Genomic DNA, 17,213 nt, shown 5'->3' with positions numbered 1-17,213 from the left:
GAATCTGTTCAGTCTTGAACAAAGAAGACTACGTGGCGACCTAATTCAAGCATTCAAAATTCTAAAAGGTATTGACAGTGTCCACCCAAGGGACTTTTTCAGCCTGAAAAAAGAAACAAGGACCAGGGGTCACAAATGGAGTTTAGAAAAAGGGGCATTCAGAACAGAAAATAGGAGACACTTTTTTACACAGAGAATTGTGAGGGTCTGGAATCAGCTCCCCAGTAATGTTGTTGAAGCTGACACCCTGGGATCCTTCAAGAAGCTGCTTGATGAGATTTTGGGATCAATAAGCTACTAACAACCAAACGAGCAAGATGGGCCGAATGGCCTCCTCTCGTTTGTAAACTTTCTTATGTTCTTATGTTCTAAAAACACAGGCTATCTCATCACTCAGCTGTGTCACATTCGCTTTTTACCTCATGAACATGCTGTTACAGTACAATCGTGCGCTGTAAGTTACAACTACTGTAGTTCTGCACACCTAAGGTTTACTAAAAATCACGGACCGTATTCAAAGGGTGTACTCCAGGCGTTTAACTTTAACTTAGAAGTAGCAAAGTTACATGGGTACAAACTGGAGTTGCTTATGTCTGGTATAGAGGCTTTAAACAAAACCTCAACGAGTAATCGAAACCCGATTTAAACCCCCTTAGCTGAACACGGCGTCTCAAGGTGAGATAGGCACTGTTTAGCTACGATTTCAGATAGAAGCGGCTAGGCATTCAGTCAAGTGTACAAATTGCAACTGCACAAGAGGGTTAGCCAATGGTGCGTGAAAGGCATTTTACGACACGTTAGAGTTTTTTAACCACTAGTCAGCGACAAAGAAGTCCAAAATCTCGTAAATACAAAAACAAACTAAAATGTAAACACATACCTTTTTCTTCAATATGCATTCAGTCGCATTATGCAATACAAAAACCACCAACAAAATAAATCAAGTCATATCAAAGTTTATTTATATAGCGTCCTTCATACAGATGTATTTCAAAGCACTTTACAGGACAAAAATATTCAAATTTATAAAAACAAAACAAGCATGTCATATGAAACAAAGTTTAAGAAATATATAATGTAAACACCAGTAACACCAGATGCAGAAAAAATGCAGGTAAAATACAAACAACAATAAAAACGAACATATATATATATATATATATATATATATATATATATATATATATATATATATATATATATATATATATATATATCATAAAAATGCCAACTCAAACAAATTTGTTTTAGTCTGGTTTTAAAGAACAGATAAAGTCTCAGTTTCCCTCACACATGCTGGCAGCTCATTCCAAAGTTTGGGAGCTGTATAACAAAAAACCCTTCCTCCCCATTTAACATGCTTTATTTTAGGGATTACCAGTAATCCCATAATCAGGGATCTAAGGTTACGATTGGGGATATATGGGGTAAGCAGTTCTCCTAGACAGGTTGGTGCCAAGTTATTTATGGTCTTATAAGTTAATAACAGTATTTTAAAATCAACTCAAAAATGTACAGGAAGCCAATGCAAAGAAGACAGCACTGGGGTGATATGTTCCCTTTTTCTGGTTTTACTTAAGACTCTAGCAGCAGCATTGTGAACCAGTTGCAAACGAGACAATAAAGGGTGATAGCTCAGCGGAGAGCTCAGAGAGCGGAAAAGCAAGAGGACGAGGGTAAGAGAAACCTGTTTGCTTGTGTGCGTGTACACTGTGTTTGAGCTGTGTGTTCAGGAATGGTCGGGCAGAGAAGCAAGAGGACAGTGAGCAGAAGAGATACTCCTTCTCTCTCTGTTTCTCTATGTACTGTGCCCTGTGGGTGTGTGTCTGTACACTGGACTGTGTCCGTCTGTCTGTTTACAGTGTGTATGTACACTGGGCTGTGTCTATGGCTCTGTTCACTGTGTGTCTGTATACTGGGCTGTACCTCATCCATGAGTCTGTGCAGTGCGGGACTGTGTTACATGATGGCTCAGCCTGAAGTCACACCCCTCCCCACTCCCCCTTACCCAGCTTGTTAAGGTTTTCAACAGGTAAAAGTTGAATATAAACAAGCTGAATCCACTTACAAATCTCCTCTCTTCTCCTCCTCTCTCCATAGTGGAACACGAGGTGGATGAAGAAGAGGAGCAGTTTACAGAGTGTCAGCCTGGAGCAAAGATCGGAGTGAAGAAACAGCGCAAACTGGAGGAGAAGCAGGCCAAGAAGGTACAGAGAGAGGTAGAAGGGAAAGGAGGAGAAGGAGAGAAACTGTCAAGAGGAAATCAGAAACTGGAGGAGAGGCCAGAGAGGTGTAAAGAAGGGACTGATCTGTAGAGAGGGGACATCTGCTAGGGGGGGGTCTGGTTAGGTTTTTTGGGTCTGGGTGGATGCGGGCTGGCCGGTTAGTTAGAAGCTGACTGATTAGGGACTGGCTAGGTGGTTTGGATCTGGGTGGTGGGGGTTTGGCTAGGTGGTTTGGGTCTGGGTGTTTGGAGGTTAGGTGGTGAGAAGCAGGCTGGTTGGGGTCTGGGTGGTTAGGGGCTGGCTAGGTGATTTGGGTCTGGTTGATTGGGGGCTAGGTGGTTAGGGGCTGGCTAGGTGATTTTGGTCTGGGTGGTTGGGTGCTAGGTTGTTAGAAGCTGGCTGGTTGGGGGGGCTGCTTTAGTTGACTGGTTTATTGCAGGCAGAGCGGGAGAAGCAGAAATGAACTGATCAGCAGAGAGATGAAGAAAGGGGGAGAGAGGAGAGAAACCGACTGGAAGAGCAGCACAGGGTAAAAACGACACTGCAGTTTGTGTGTGTGTGTGTGTGTATATATATATATATATATATATATATATATATATATATATATATATATATATATATATATATATATATTGCTGCACGAACGACACTGCTTGCTGTGTCTGTGTTAATGTGTGGTGTTTCCTCATTGTGCTTGCTGTTTGTCTGTGTTAATGCATGGTGTATCCCCATCATGCTTGCTGTGTGTTGGCAGGAGGTAGAGGAGTGCAGAGCAAAGGAGGAGGCAGAGCATCAGGAGCAGGAGGAGTATTTGAGATTGAAGGAGCAGTTCAGCATAGAAGAAGAGGGGCTGCAGGAGGACATGACTGAGGAGGAGGTGAGGAGCTGGGGGTCTATTACTCTGTGGAAACAGGAAAAGTAGTGTGACCAAAGTAAAATAGAGATCTAAGAAAAAATAGTGCCATTATATCTTATTTACTACACTTGACTGTCTTGGCAAAAGTAAATATTCATAAAGGTACTGTTTCTTATTATTTATTTATTTTCAGAAATATATTGTGATCTGATCTCTGGTAATTTGACTGCCCACAGTTTATTTTATTTATTTTTCCTTAATTAAAACTAAAAGTTAAAAAAGGCTTTGTTCCCCTCTTTGTTTTAACCAAAGAGGACTTTGTGTATCAGATTGCCCTTCTCTACAGGCCAGCTGCTTGGATAATCTCCACAGCTTCTCTTTGTAATGCAATGACTGTGTGGAGGATGATGTGATCAGAGGAACTGACCCTGTCTGTCTGTCTATCTGACTGTCTGTCTCTGTTTCTTTTTCAATTCCAGTCTCACAATCTTCTGCAGGAATTCATCAATCACATCAAGGTGAGTAACCAGAAAATACCATTCTTACTGAGCACAGCTACTGGATAACCCCGCCTCCCTCCTAGCCCCTCAGCTCTAACTACTAGACCACACTGCTTCCCTCCCAGTCCCTCAGCTCTAACCACTAGACCACACTGCCTCCCTCCCAGTCTCTCAGCTCTAACCACTAGACCACACTGGCTCTCTCCCAGTCCCTCAGCTCCCGCTATACAATAATAGTGTATGGGTGTGTCCGTCCTGCTGTACAGAAGCAGTGTCTGTCAGTGTGCATTCCCCCCTTTGTGTGTGTGTGTGTGTGTGTGTGTGTGTGTGGTGTCAGTGCCGACCCTCCTGTACAGTAGCCCTGTCCTCTACAATTATGCATGCCCCCCTGATAAACAGTAACAGTTTCTCTGCCCCCAGGCTATGAAGGTAGTTTTGCTGGAGGACCTGGCCTCTCATTTTGGGCTGTGAACACAGGTGAGTTTCCGCAGTCACAAATGTACACTTTAATAACGCAAAACAATTCTAAAACCCTGAAGAAATCGCCCAGTCCCTTATGTTTACATCTATACGAAATTAAAACTTGTAATAGTGATACAAAAAATATAATTCACTAATTGATCTAACTGCAACAGGTGAGGTTTTTTTTTTTTTCAATGTGTCCATCAATGTGCATGTCTACCTTAACCTGTCTGTCTGGTTAGACGGAGTAAGGAAGGAGTCACTCTGCACACCATCCACACAGACACCTCGTACTGATCAGACACTGTGTTTATGGAGGACAGGACAGGTTAATTGACTCTGGAGTCATATGTGTGTGTGTGTGTGTGTGTGTGTGTGTGTGTGCGTGTGTGTGTGTGTGTGTGTGATCTGTCGTCTCTCCTCAGGATGCCATCAACAGACTCCAGGATCTGATTGCTGACGGGACTGTGACAGGTAAGCAGACTGAACTGATGCCCACAGCTCCTGGCAATATCACAGCAGGGCGCCATCACCAACCTCAGAGTTACAAGACGTTTGAGTGCTGCGGGCCTCTGTACTGCGCTGATTCTCTGGATTCTCATACAAGAAAACAAACCCTTTCATGTCAGTCATTTTATAAAGCTTCCAGCACCATTGTCATAACCTACTATCTCAGAAACCATAGAGTTGGTGACTACATATTCGCAGCGTTGTATGAAACTTACATGCCAGGACACAGAGTGTTATTGTTTGGTGCACAGCTGTATTTCATTGTCTCAGTTCAGTTTCAGTTCCTGTGCTGTCCAGTAAAAATGTACCTTTTCACTGCTGCATGCTTTTAACTAGTTACTCCCATCTCAGTGTGGCCTGCCTGAAATGCTACTTGCTACCCACTTGGGGGCGACCTATTCACATCAGGGAGAAAAATGCAGTCAGTGCAGACAGACAATAGCACAATCACACTTACATAGCTGGGCAGGTTAACACTGCGTTGCCATGCATGCAGCAGTCTAGTCATGCTATTGGATCTAATTACTTGCCATGTTTTGACCAGTAAACTCTTGTGTTTTGTCTGAGGTTTCTGCAGCATTGATTAAACACCTCAACACTGGGCTCTAGAACACAGCCCTTGTGAATCTGCAATCTGAAGGGGTCTGTTTTATATATGGTTGGAAACACAAAGTTGGCACTGTGTCAAATTTGTAGGTTTGTCCAATCTTTTCAGTGCTACTACATTAACTGAATACTTATCTATGAAAAAATATAATATTCATGGGGATATCTAGAGTCCTGTTAACTTTGATCTTAGCTAAGTGTTATCATGGAGAGAAAGCTTTTTGTATCATAAGAGACACACACACACACTGAATGTACAGGATGCACTGTATGAACCATTCTGGGTCTGTGTTGTAGGGGTGATTGACGACCGGGGGAAGTTTATCTTCATCACTCCGGAGGAGCTGTCTGTCGTCGCTCAGTTTATCAGACAGTTTGGCAGAGTCTCCGTCACTGAGCTAGCCCAGGCCAGCAACTCGCTCATCAACCTGACACCTGAGACTAGCACCACTCCACAGGTCACAGCCTGAACTGCAGCTCGGCACATCTCCTGTAAAGCTGCTTAAAGTTCCCTGGATTTTTGTTGGCAGTACACCTGTGCACCCTCACGGCTCCATTTTCCTGTGATCTGCGGGAGTCCCTGCCAACATGGAGAGTTCTAGTCACAGCCTCACCAGCAACACCACTATTAAGATGGGCACTATTTTCAGTGTGATATTGATTCCCCTGTTTGATAGCAACACAATTCCAGTTTGTTGAATTGTGTTGCTATCAAACAGGGGAATCAATATCACACTGAAAATATATATGTGTGTGTGTGTGTGTGTGTGTGTGTAAGTTACGATAAAGAGGGACTAAATTTATATATTGTTTAAGCACTTGGAACCAGGTAAAATATATATATGTTGTCCGTTGTTATTATAAAAATGGACCAAACAGTCAATCGATTTAAGTGTTTGACCTTAACCAAAACGATAGTTGTCACCAAACACTGAAGATAGTGTGTTGATTTTATAAACAACACACTATAAATCGCAATACACACAATGTGTGTGTGTGTGTAAAAATAAATTTTTATTTGAACCTTGTAATATATTTTAACTTGTATTTTTGTTTTTGCTTTTTTTTTTTTTTTTTTTTTTTAAATGAAGCCTTTTAATTTTTTACTGCACACTACTCCGTCCTATATTTCCATAGTCATAGTTTAGTGTTGTGTATGTGCCCTTCTAAAATTTGCACTGTATTTTTTTCCCGTGGTTCTACAATGCGTTACTAAAGCGTATCCTATATTGTGGAAAGAAGGCTTCTTATTTAAAATGCATAACATGGCGATAAAAGGAAAGATCGGTGGGCACGAGATTAATACGGTCAGTAAATGATTATGGGTGTGGTGATTAAATGTCAAAGTATTACAGAAACAGAGCAGTTTAAAATAAATGAAATTAAATTGACGAATGATAAATTTTACCACCATGGCAGTTAATAGAGCAAAATATATCATTCATTTTAAGAGAAACATTACTAGGTGTGAAAGACAAAACAACTGCGAAGAGCTAGTATAAAGGTTTATAGCGCTTTTTTGCTCCGTATATATATATAGATATATATAGATATATATAATATATATATACTTATATATATATATATATATATATACACACACACACACATATATTGTAGTGGTCTCAGAAATGAGGGACGCGAGACGAGTTCAGGAGCAGAATTCAAATTGTATTAAAGTACGTACAGAGTTGGTTACCAGGCAACCGGGTGCCTCTTCTCTCTATTTCTATTTGACTGCTATCTGCTGCAGCCACGCTGTCTAGTCCAGTTTCCCTATTTGTATTTGTCATTACTGCCCTACTCACCTCAGTAAGTTGGACTCCAGGGAGAGAAAACCTCCTCTGCTTCTCGTTATGAAGAGCCAACTCCTCCAATCCCTGCAGCTGTCTTATTTCATGACCTCTTTTGGGAGTGTGCTGCTGCCGTAACCCCGGCAAGGATTGGCTTTCCAGTTCTGCCGCCGCTACAATATATATATATATATATATATATATATATATATATATATATATATATATATATATATATATATATATATATACGGATGGATCAAAGAACATTCATAGTGGAAGTGTCATCGGCTTTTTATGTGACTTATTTGTTAAAATCAGTAAGGTTGTCTGATCAATTGTTGGTGTTTACTGCAGTAATGATTGCCATACTATTAGCTATGGAATGGATAAATGATGTCAGACCTGACAGTAATAGTATTCTCTTGTATTATGGAAATTGAAGCTAGACAGGCTATAGTACGGGAAATCTGAATAACGAGTTTTTTTTTTAGTTTTTTGTTTTTAATTAATTTTTTTTATAAGGAATAAGTGTGAGTTTTCTTTGGATTCCTGCACATATCGGAATAAGGGGAAATGAAAGAGCAGATTTAATAATGCCAAAAAATGCAACACAACAAGATACAATAGATATGAACATTTCATTGGGTATGACAGAGGTAGACAGCATTGTCGAGCGAGGTTTCGATAAAATGACAAGAATAGTGGTGAGAAAGGGAGACATTGTTTTAACATTTGTCCAGTGGTTGATAAGAAGGTACACAGTCGTAAAAATAGAAGAGAGGAAATAATCTGGAGTAGAATTAGAATAGGACATTGCGCAATTAATAAATTCCTTAATATCATAGGCAAGCATGACAGTGGAGATTGTGACCAGTTCAAGACAACAGAATCCATGACACGTTATTTTTGTAATTGTACAAAATATATTCCACGGAGAAGAAATATGATGGGGAAATTAAGCCAGGAAGGATTGACAAGTACTGTGCTAGACTTTTTAAAACATTACCACAAAACATAACACAAAATACAATAATTAAGCACATGAAGGACTCAGGGAGATACAACTCCATTCAGAATTAAAATAAATATTTGTGTTGTTTTGTGACCAGTAGTTGGTAGCAGTCACATCAGTAATTCGAGTAGCCACCCTTTCATTAATGAAGAAGGAAAAAAGAACTTCCGGTAGAAACAGGAAGCACGACTGTCCCAACGGTAAACATACCCAGAATGACAGTTCTGCATCGCGCTTTAAGGATCATTACTGTGTGTGGAATGGGCGCTGATCTGGAAATATCCTGCTCCAAATTCCAATTCTAATCCCGACTGGACTCTAGGTTTGGACGCTCACCCTGGTTGTGTTCCCTGGTTAAGTGACTCGGTCCACAAGAGATCGGCTCGGTTCAGTGCTGTTTCGAGCAGCAGCGGCGGTGTAGGTCTTGTTCAAGACAGGTGAGTCTCACTCAACCGCTTCTTATTATGTTATTATTGGATTATGTTTCAACACTCAAATACTACGAGGCAACAATTGTTTACGCGCATAACGGGGAGCAGAAGTCTAGATTAATTTGCAGTGTCAGTTATATTTATTCGTGTATGTTTTTTAAAATATATGTATTGGCAAGATTACATTTCTGTTAGTATAAATTCATAATCTGACCCATTTCTTTTTTTGTGTGTGTTTATGATTGTATTCGTTTTATGTCAATCCTTCAGAATATATAAAATGTGAACAAGGAGGAAATCATGCTCAAAATAAAATCTGTTTCTTTTCTATCGCATCAATTAGACTGCGGTAAAGCTATCAGACATTCTTTAAAGCTACCAGCCAGTTTTGAAATACTGCGGTCAAGCTATCAGACAGTTTTTAAATACCGGTCAAACTATGAGACACTTATCTCGCAATCAGACGCATAACTTGTGTATATAGTTTCCCTGTTTGAAGCAGTGAAATTCTTAACTCCGAGAAATTTAGAACTGCACTGGAATACAGCGAGATCTGCAATACATTTTAATACATTTTCAAAAAATTACATCATACTTCTAAATATGAGAGATAGACGTGTGTCCAACTCATTTGCAGGGAAATTATGGAGGGCCAATGGAGGGGTCACACACACACACACACACACACACACACACACACACACACACACACACACACACACACACACACACACACACACACACACACACACACACACACACACACACACACACACACACACACACACACACACACACACACACACACACACACACACACACACACACACACACACACACACACACACACACACAGATACATTTAATTGTAAGCAGCAAAAATGTTATCAATAATTTTAACAACATGGAATCAGCCTTTGACTGTGTTACAATATGCTATTAGTGAAATTTCTTTCATACTTATTAAATATTATGTTTTTCATTCTTTTTGAAAATGTATGAATGTGTATTTCATAGCTTGTTGTATTCCAGTGCAGTTCTAAATTTCTCGGAGTGGAGAATTTCACTGCTTGAAACAGGGGAACTATCTATACAAATTAAGCGTCTGATTGCAAGATAAGTGTCTGATAGCTTGACCGGCATTTCAAAACTGGCTGATAGCTTTCCAAACTGGCTGATAGCTTGACTGCAGTTCAATTAGCGCACATAAACACAAAACTGCCGAGCGGATTATGGGTTTAATAAGTGCAATTTGTAACATACACATTTGTGTAGTTATTATTTCTTATGCATTTAAATTAATTTATGTTTAGAATTTGCTTTCATTGTTTTGTTTTCATTTTTTTTAATATATTTTTTACTTGACATATTTTAATCCCAAAAGCGTGTGGTCGATACAAAGATACATTCTGATATAAAAAGTGGACAAAACTAAGATTTTTTTAAAATATGTAATTTAAATAAAATGTTGCAAACATGTAAAATCAGGTGTTGTTTTTAGAAATTAAACTCAGGGTTCTAAATTCGCAAGGCCGGAGAAGAGGCACGCGTCGTCCAAATTCATTGTCTGAATCTAGAGAAGAGGGTTGGTCTCTGTATTATTTACATTAGGTTCTGCCAAGGAGTGTTATTCTAGCATGTGCTTTTCATAATGTAATGAACTAATAAAACAGCTGATGAATGCTCCTCATTGAGGCCCTGTTAAAAGGACTGCTTGCCAGGACCCAGCCCTGCTGCAGAGGGGTAGCTGGGAGACAGCGGCTTCACATAACCATTACTGGGTAAGAAGAGCTGCACTGAAAAGCTCTTACTATGTAGTCTTTTAGGAACTCTCCATCAGTTTCAGATTACTGTTTTATCATCTGAAAGCAGGTAGGTCACTCGAGGACATTGGAACATTGATTTATTATTTTTATTTTTGTGTGTGTGTATTTTATGCTTTCTACTTTCCTGAGAGGACAGTCTTGCATATGAGAAATCGGATGTAAACAGATCATAAGTGGAAGTGGAACACACTAAATTTAATTTAATCTAGCACGATAGGGATGGCAGTAAGATTCCCATTGCATAGCAGTTTCACCCATTCCTGGTTTTACTACAAGTTCCCCAAGGGGGGGGGGGGGGGGGGGGGGGGGGAAAAGTATTGAAATTATAATAATTTCTGAAAGGTTTATAATGATGAATTTGTGATGTCTGAAAACTGAATGTTAGCCATACCATCAGTGGGGAGTGAAAAATAAATTGACAAATATATATAATAAATAATCTTAAATCATCAATAATGAACACATATTTCAAAGGATATCAAATAGACTGGAGTTGTCTCCTCCAGTCCACAAGGTCAGTTATGAGGCGTGATATGAATGAGTGCTGCAGGACACAGGACTGCTCTGTTTTATATCTACAGAAAAAAAACTTACCTTGTTAAGCATATGTTGCACTGCTTCCAAATACCATTGTTTTGATTCAGCTGCTTCTATGTAAGAATGTGTGACAGCACACTTTAACCCCAGATCACAGTGAGAGTGTTCCTGTTCTTCTTCCTCTTGTTGCAGATCATGGCTCTCAGCCTGTCTCCTGCTGCCGTGTCACAGTGCTTCTCCCTGGTCTCTGTCTGCACCTCCATCGCCGACCCCAACTGGGTCGAAGTCTCCAACATAACCAGTGGGAATGAGGCTGGCTCACAGATCTTTGGAGTGGCTTACACCCTGCACCTGTCCCGAAATGTCTCTGACAGAGGTATACACTGCACCCCAGCTTCACCCCTTCCCCCCGACTCTGTGTCGTTCGTGTGTGTGTGTGGGAACGAGTTGACAGGCTGTCTTTCTGTTTCAGACCCTCTGGGGGCGCTGCAGAAGACTGGGGTTTACCTCCTCATCCTCCTGGCCACTCTCTGCTACTCTGGAATCCTCCTCTCCAGCGGGGCTTTTCTCTTTGACTTCTTGGGGGGCAGCAAGAAGTGGCCGGGGATGGTCTGCATGCTGCATGTCACCACAGGTACTGTGACACAACGAGATACAAGCACACTGAGACAACCACACACACACACACTGAGACTTGGATACACGGGACTGATCTGTATGCTACATGTCACCACAGATACTGTGATACACTGAGGCACACGCACACACATTGAGACACGGACTGAGACACACATGCACTGAGCTGCATTTGCATGTCATGTACTGTAATGTACTGAGATACTGATACACCAGCCAAGACACTGATATACACAGTGACTATTCTGTCTCGTTACACTGTACCATAAGGGATGATTGTTCTGCCTGGTTGCAGAGGTGACTAGTCAGAGTTCAGAAGCTAATCACTGGACATTTGAGGAGGACAGCACTGTACTAATCTGATTGCTTAGCATCCTGTCACAAGTCTGTATCTAATGAAAGCCAACTGGGCCAGTTTAACACAATTTGATATTATTGGATTAGCTTATGTGCTACGAGAAAAAGGCACCCTTGCACACAGAAACAGCAAGTACTGTATCCTTATGAGGATCTGCCCTTCAAACTGTACCACTCCACAAAACAAAACTGGACCATTAACAAACATTACACACACACACACACTCACACTCACACTCGCACTCACACAATGCAAAGTTGACCCTGTCTCTGTGTGTTCCAGCTGTGCTGTGCGTGTGTGTGGTGTTCCTGAGTGGAGCCGTGTTCAGAGTGATCTCTGACAACCTGGAGCAGAAGGGTGATCTGCGAGTCGTGTTCGGGGAGAGTTTCTACATCGCTGTGCTCGCCCTGCTTTTCTCCTGCCTGGGGTCCTGCTGGAGCATTAGCCAGCTGTACCAGCAGCGCAGGCAGAGGGGGGGCTACCTGGTCATCGAGGACCCCAGCGACGACAGCGACTCCACTGCCCTGCTTAGGGATGGAGGCGAGGTCGATTTCTCAGACTGGAACAACTGACTGAAGCTGTGCCTCCACTGTCTGATGTGTGGCAGAGCTCCAATGGGCTGGCCCTCTGTGTGAGGAATTACACTGCCTCTTTCAAACCACTGTCACATTAATCTGCACAAGACTGCAGGATGTGGAGGGTAGGGACAGGAGGCTTTGCCTGGTTCTGGACAGACCGCTTCTTCTAAAAGGTATTTGGTCATCAGCATATAAAAAGTGATGTTTTGTATAGAGTAAGCATTACACGTCCCCACGTGTTGCTACAACTGTTTAAATAACGCACCTGTCATTTTATTCATTGTTAACTCCTTTTTACACTTATAACTTTAAAGTATGTTTCAAAGCTTCTTTATTGCCCACATTGTCAAACAGGTAACACCGCAATAATGATCCATGAAAAAGCCAGCGCAGTTGTTATATGTTTTTTTGTTTTTTTTCCCTGCTGTGATTTAGAGGACAGATCTCAAAACCCCAGTGTACTGGAGCAGGCATTTTGAAAAGAGCTTTAAAGTTATAAGTGTAAAAAGTTGTCAGGATGTTACCAATGATAAGAAATGACAGATACATTATTTAATCGGTTGTAGCATATGTGGGTACAATTAAGGCTGTATTTTTTCAGAACCCCGCTACTTGCTCTTTAAGCCGGCCTCGCACTTCTCTGCCTGACTGCAGTTGTCTGTCTAGAACCAAGCTGCTCTATGGGAGGCTGTTGGGCGGAGACAACGTGGATAATTCTTTGCTTCCCCTGTCTGACCTGTCCTTGCCTCTTGTAAGCCATATGGATGTATGCTGGACCGTCCTGCTTTGGGAACCCTTTCGCTTGCCTGCTATCCAGTGGAACAGCTCAGAACAGTCTGGACAGTGGAAACACAGCTTCAGCCTGAGAAGCGTTACACTCATCACAAGTGCAGAAACAAAGTTCAGAAGAGTTTTGAGATGAGAGTCTCGGTCGCCCCACTTTGATTCTAATTCAGTTTTTGAAGGCTAAGTGAGATGCCTCGTAGCAGACAGAACAAATTGAATGCAGGGCAATGTCATGTGCAGTTTGTGGTGTTAAATGGAGTCACAGGACAGCTTTCTTAATTAATGCTTTGAATGAATGCTCGTTGTGTGTCTTGACATTCCCAGCAGTGTAGTGTTGCTGTTCGGAGCAGATTGCTAAGTGGTACCTTTTGGACCCGTGCATCAGAGTTGCTTTTTTGGCTTGGAACGGGTCGGAGGCATCACTGAAGGGTTCTGATCTGGATCACTCCAGGAACTGGAACCAGATCAAACCTCTTTTATTAAGAATTGCTGAATCAGCTGGAAAAGCATTTTTTGATGCAGAGTGAACTATATTGAGACCAAGTGAGTGAGTAGAGAGGGGCTGCTCAGAGTTTTAGAGAGGCTCCACTACAGCTACAAACCCTCCAGCCCTTCACTTCCACTAACCTGTGCTCTAATGCAGCTGTATTTTTCACTGCCTTTTCACTTGACTAGCAGATTCTCTGTGTGTGTTTGACTTTTTACCCTGTGTTATCAGTATAAAACTTGTGGGGAACTACTCAGAATCAAGTTATTTCTTTACTAGTTTTATACAATAACATTTCCAAATAATGTATTCTTAAATTTGCACCTGCTTTAAATGTGTCTCCCAATCTGGAGCCTCCTCTATGTGGCGGGACTGGTGGAACTGCAGCAGTCACTGGTCCCCTTCTTCTACCAGTCCTACCAGTTAGTACAGAAATTACTGCCCGCAGGGTAAATCACATGAAAGGACACTTTCCATCCTTTCTGTAAGGTTTTCATATCATCGAGGAAACTGTTACAGAGACTTGTACCCTTTAGAATATGGTGTTACAGCCCAGGCCTCTGCCTGTATCCCTGCAAGGTCTCATTGTAAACCGCTTCAGGTGCTGACATCATGATTTCAGTGCTATGGAACATTCACTTTGATCTGCAACTCAAAATGGCTGCCATATTGTGGTCACGTGACTGGTTTCCAGATGAAAACCATTTTGACTCATGCTTGGTAGAAAACTTTGATTCTTTAGGTGAAGTTCCATCACAGGTATCGGAGCTTCATATTTCAGACACCTCTGAGGCGGTGGCTTCATATTAACCGGGCATACAAACGTAGCATTCTAAATGTGTTGGTGACATTGACCTCTGATCTCATATATCTCATTTATTGACATCATTTCTTGGTTATAGAGGTGGCACACTTTGATTATAGTCTTAATATTTGGTACTCTGGTGCTTTCTATGATTCAAGTCCCATAATCAGTGTTGTCCGCAGAAATGAACTATTCCACTGCCTTATTATTTGAAAGTTTAATTAAAGATTAATGAGCATTATTTATTATAGTTGCCTCTTGTGTTGGTGTTCCTTTTTTATGAGACTCCCAGAACTCTGGCAGTTCACCAGTCATTGCCCAGGCTAGATGTGAAGGCTGGGGGAGATAGGCCAACTGCACCCTCAGCCCTGTCCCCTGCTCCCAGTCTAACAGGCCTGGGTGGGAAGGAGATTTTCAATTCCCAGAAAGCGCAGAGCGCTGTTGTTGTTCCTAGAATTGACCACTCTTATTACAATGTGTTCAAACATCTCTGTGCCTTCCTTTGAAATCATTGTAATGTAATGATGATATTATTAGAGTAAAAATTTTTGAAAATGAGCTGTGTTTGTTGTTTGTGTTCAGCATTGAGACAGTGAGTGGGAGGAGGGTAAAGCGGCCACCTTGAAAGTCTTTAAATACAAATGTTTAAATGTTTGTGTTGTAGCATCTGAGGAGACCTGAGGTGCCTGTTATCATGAAGAATGTCACAGACAATGTCATGAAAGAGACAGTGACAAGCAAGGGGTTCTCTAAGGTCCTGGACTTCACAAGTAACACCCAGGTGATTAATGGAGTGCTTTCTAATTAGCCCACAATCTTTAACATTTATGTTAATCAGAAAGAGCAGGGGTCTTAGCACTGATCCCCTCAACTTGAGTGCATGGGCCAACTTGATATGACTTCCCTTACATATACTCTCCGCTTCCTGTGTCTTAAACACATGAATGTCATGTGCATGCACTGTATTATTGTAGAATCAATGTATGCTCTAAACATACATAAGCTGTCGTGGTCATGTGCAAGTATTGAGGTACAATCATGAGGAAGCAGGAGGATCTCTGTGACTTCACAAGGGCTGTGATAGGGGTGCCTGTGCAACTGGCTCATCCATCCACACAGCGGCTGCACTGACCATTGCAACTCCTGTCGCAAGCGGACACGACGGAGCCAAATCACTGACAAAGTAATTAAGTGGCCTAGAATTGAAGACTTGTGTGGGTGTCAGACCTCTCCAAGCAGAATTATTCAAGCATGAAGGGTTGGATTGAATCAAAATACAGTGCTGCTTTAGACCCCTGGCAATGCTTCCTGTTTCACAGCTCTATTCAATAAATCTCCCAGACATAGAAGGACATACACCGAACACGCCACTACATAAACCTGTGGCAGCATTTGGTAAACTTTTCAGTTTTAGCAGTCTCACTCTTAAAAGAAAATAAATGATAATGCATGTTAATGGACTGTCACAAATCTCACTCATTTGAAGGATCACGCCTTGGTATCTAATTAATAGCGTTCCTTGGGAAAGGTAGATTCAATGATAATAGAATAGAGGAGTGCTAACCATGTTTTACCAGTCCTTGTTGATGCTGCCTCCTTGTACCTAATTACTGTTGTAGTTTAAACTCACTCCAGTAAATAAGAGTCAATTAATAATGTTAATAAAGCTGAAACTTGTAACGCATATTTCCAATTTCTCTGTACTTTGACTTGCAGCTTTCAAATGGCCTCTATATATAGGATACACCCCTTCATCAGCAGAGCAGCTTGAGCAGTTTCTCCCTTGATTCTCACTGGAGCCAGGGACTGCAGAGAGCGCAGTCAGCTGACCTCTACCTGGGCTCTGATTCGATGAAAACCGTCGCTATAGTAACCTTGAACATATTGTTGATGTCACCAGTGAATTTGTGAATGGAGAGAGAGGGCTAAAGGCTGTGTGTGTGAGTGTGTGTTGCTGTAATCTCACTGCTTGCTAGAAAGAAGGGTTTACATGGCTGTGTAAATAAAAAAAAGAGGTAAAAAGACTGGATTCAGACTCTGATCAGGTACTTGTCTCAGTCTTTGCATTTTCTTTTGATTTGTGTCACATTTGCTCACAATGCATTATCACACACAGACACACACAGAAATAAACACATTGCAACTTGCAGACAGAAAGAACGCTGACACATTCAGCTCTAACCACCTGACCACTCTGCCTCCCAGTCCCTCCACTCAAACCGCCAAACCACACTGCCTGCCTCCCAGTCGCTCAGCTCTAACCGCTAGACCACACTGCCCACCTCCTAGTTTCTCAGCTCTAACTACCAGAGCACTCTGCCTCCCAGTCCCTCCACTCAAACCGCTAGACCACACTGCCTCCCAGTCCCTCTGCTCTAACCAGTAGACCATGCTACTTCCCAGTCCCTGTGCTCTAACCAGTAGACCATGCTGCCTCTAGTCTCTCAGCTCAAACCGCCAAACCACACTGCCTGCCTCCCAGTCCCTCAGCTCTAACCGCTAGACCACACTGCCCACCTCCTAGTTTCTCAGCTCTAACCACCAGAGCACTCTGCCTCCCAGTCCCTCCACTCAAACCGCTAGACCACACTGCCTCCCAGTCCCTCTGCTCTAATCAGTAGACCATGCTACCTCCCAGTCTCTCTGCTCTAACCAGTAAACCATGCTGCCTCCAGTCGCCCAGCTCTAACCACTAGACCGCATTTCCTCTCTCCCAGTCCCTCATCTCTAACCACTAGACCACACGGGCTGCCTCCCAGTCTCTCAGCTCTAACCAGTAGAACGTGCTGCCTCCTAGTC

General features: G+C 42.0%; 2 protein-coding genes across 3 annotated transcripts; both read left to right on the top strand.

Annotated features, from left to right (window-relative positions):
- Window positions 1-1,422: 1,422 nt before the first annotated feature.
- LOC121318859 (DDRGK domain-containing protein 1-like) lies at window positions 1,423-5,770 on the top strand. Its single transcript, XM_041256032.1, is given in 9 exon segments — window positions 1,423-1,427; window positions 1,734-1,762; window positions 2,101-2,219; window positions 2,665-2,754; window positions 2,983-3,105; window positions 3,564-3,602; window positions 4,005-4,061; window positions 4,472-4,520; window positions 5,460-5,770. Coding segments are annotated over 9 exon segments (684 nt in total). The 3' UTR covers window positions 5,633-5,770.
- Window positions 5,771-7,572: 1,802 nt separating this feature from the next.
- On the top strand, window positions 7,573-17,152 carry LOC121317535. 2 transcript variants are annotated; one of them, XR_005950507.1, is made up of 6 exons: window positions 7,573-8,407; window positions 10,957-11,140; window positions 11,237-11,398; window positions 12,041-12,509; window positions 15,079-15,195; window positions 16,131-17,152. XR_005950507.1 is itself a non-coding variant. In XM_041253572.1 (4 exons), exons 2-4 carry the CDS (start codon window positions 10,960-10,962, stop codon window positions 12,328-12,330), a joined length of 633 nt encoding a protein of 210 aa, XP_041109506.1. In that variant the 5' UTR covers window positions 7,573-8,407; window positions 10,957-10,959; the 3' UTR covers window positions 12,331-12,627. The 2 variants fall into 2 exon arrangements, 1 of the variants encoding a protein (XP_041109506.1); XM_041253572.1 differs by lacking the exons at window positions 15,079-15,195; window positions 16,131-17,152 and having other exon boundaries at window positions 12,041-12,627.
- Window positions 17,153-17,213: the final 61 nt, after the last annotated feature.

This window comes from Polyodon spathula, chromosome 1, assembly GCF_017654505.1.
Source record: "Polyodon spathula isolate WHYD16114869_AA chromosome 1, ASM1765450v1, whole genome shotgun sequence".
Lineage (NCBI taxonomy): Eukaryota > Metazoa > Chordata > Actinopteri > Acipenseriformes > Polyodontidae > Polyodon > Polyodon spathula.
This window is presented reverse-complemented; position numbering and strand designations above follow the sequence as displayed.

What these genes read in the sequence shown, in the direction of transcription:
- LOC121317535 (XM_041253572.1), top strand. Translation starts at nt 10,960, where the DNA reads ATGGCTCTCAGCCTGTCTCCTGCTGCCGTGTCACAGTGCTTCTCCCTG. An exon ending in CCGAAATGTCTCTGACAGAG is followed by an intron (nt 11,141 to 11,236) that starts GTATACACTGCA and finishes TTTCTGTTTCAG; the next exon opens with ACCCTCTGGGGGCGCTGCAG. An exon ending in CATGCTGCATGTCACCACAG is followed by an intron (nt 11,399 to 12,040) that starts GTACTGTGACAC and finishes TGTGTGTTCCAG; the next exon opens with CTGTGCTGTGCGTGTGTGTG.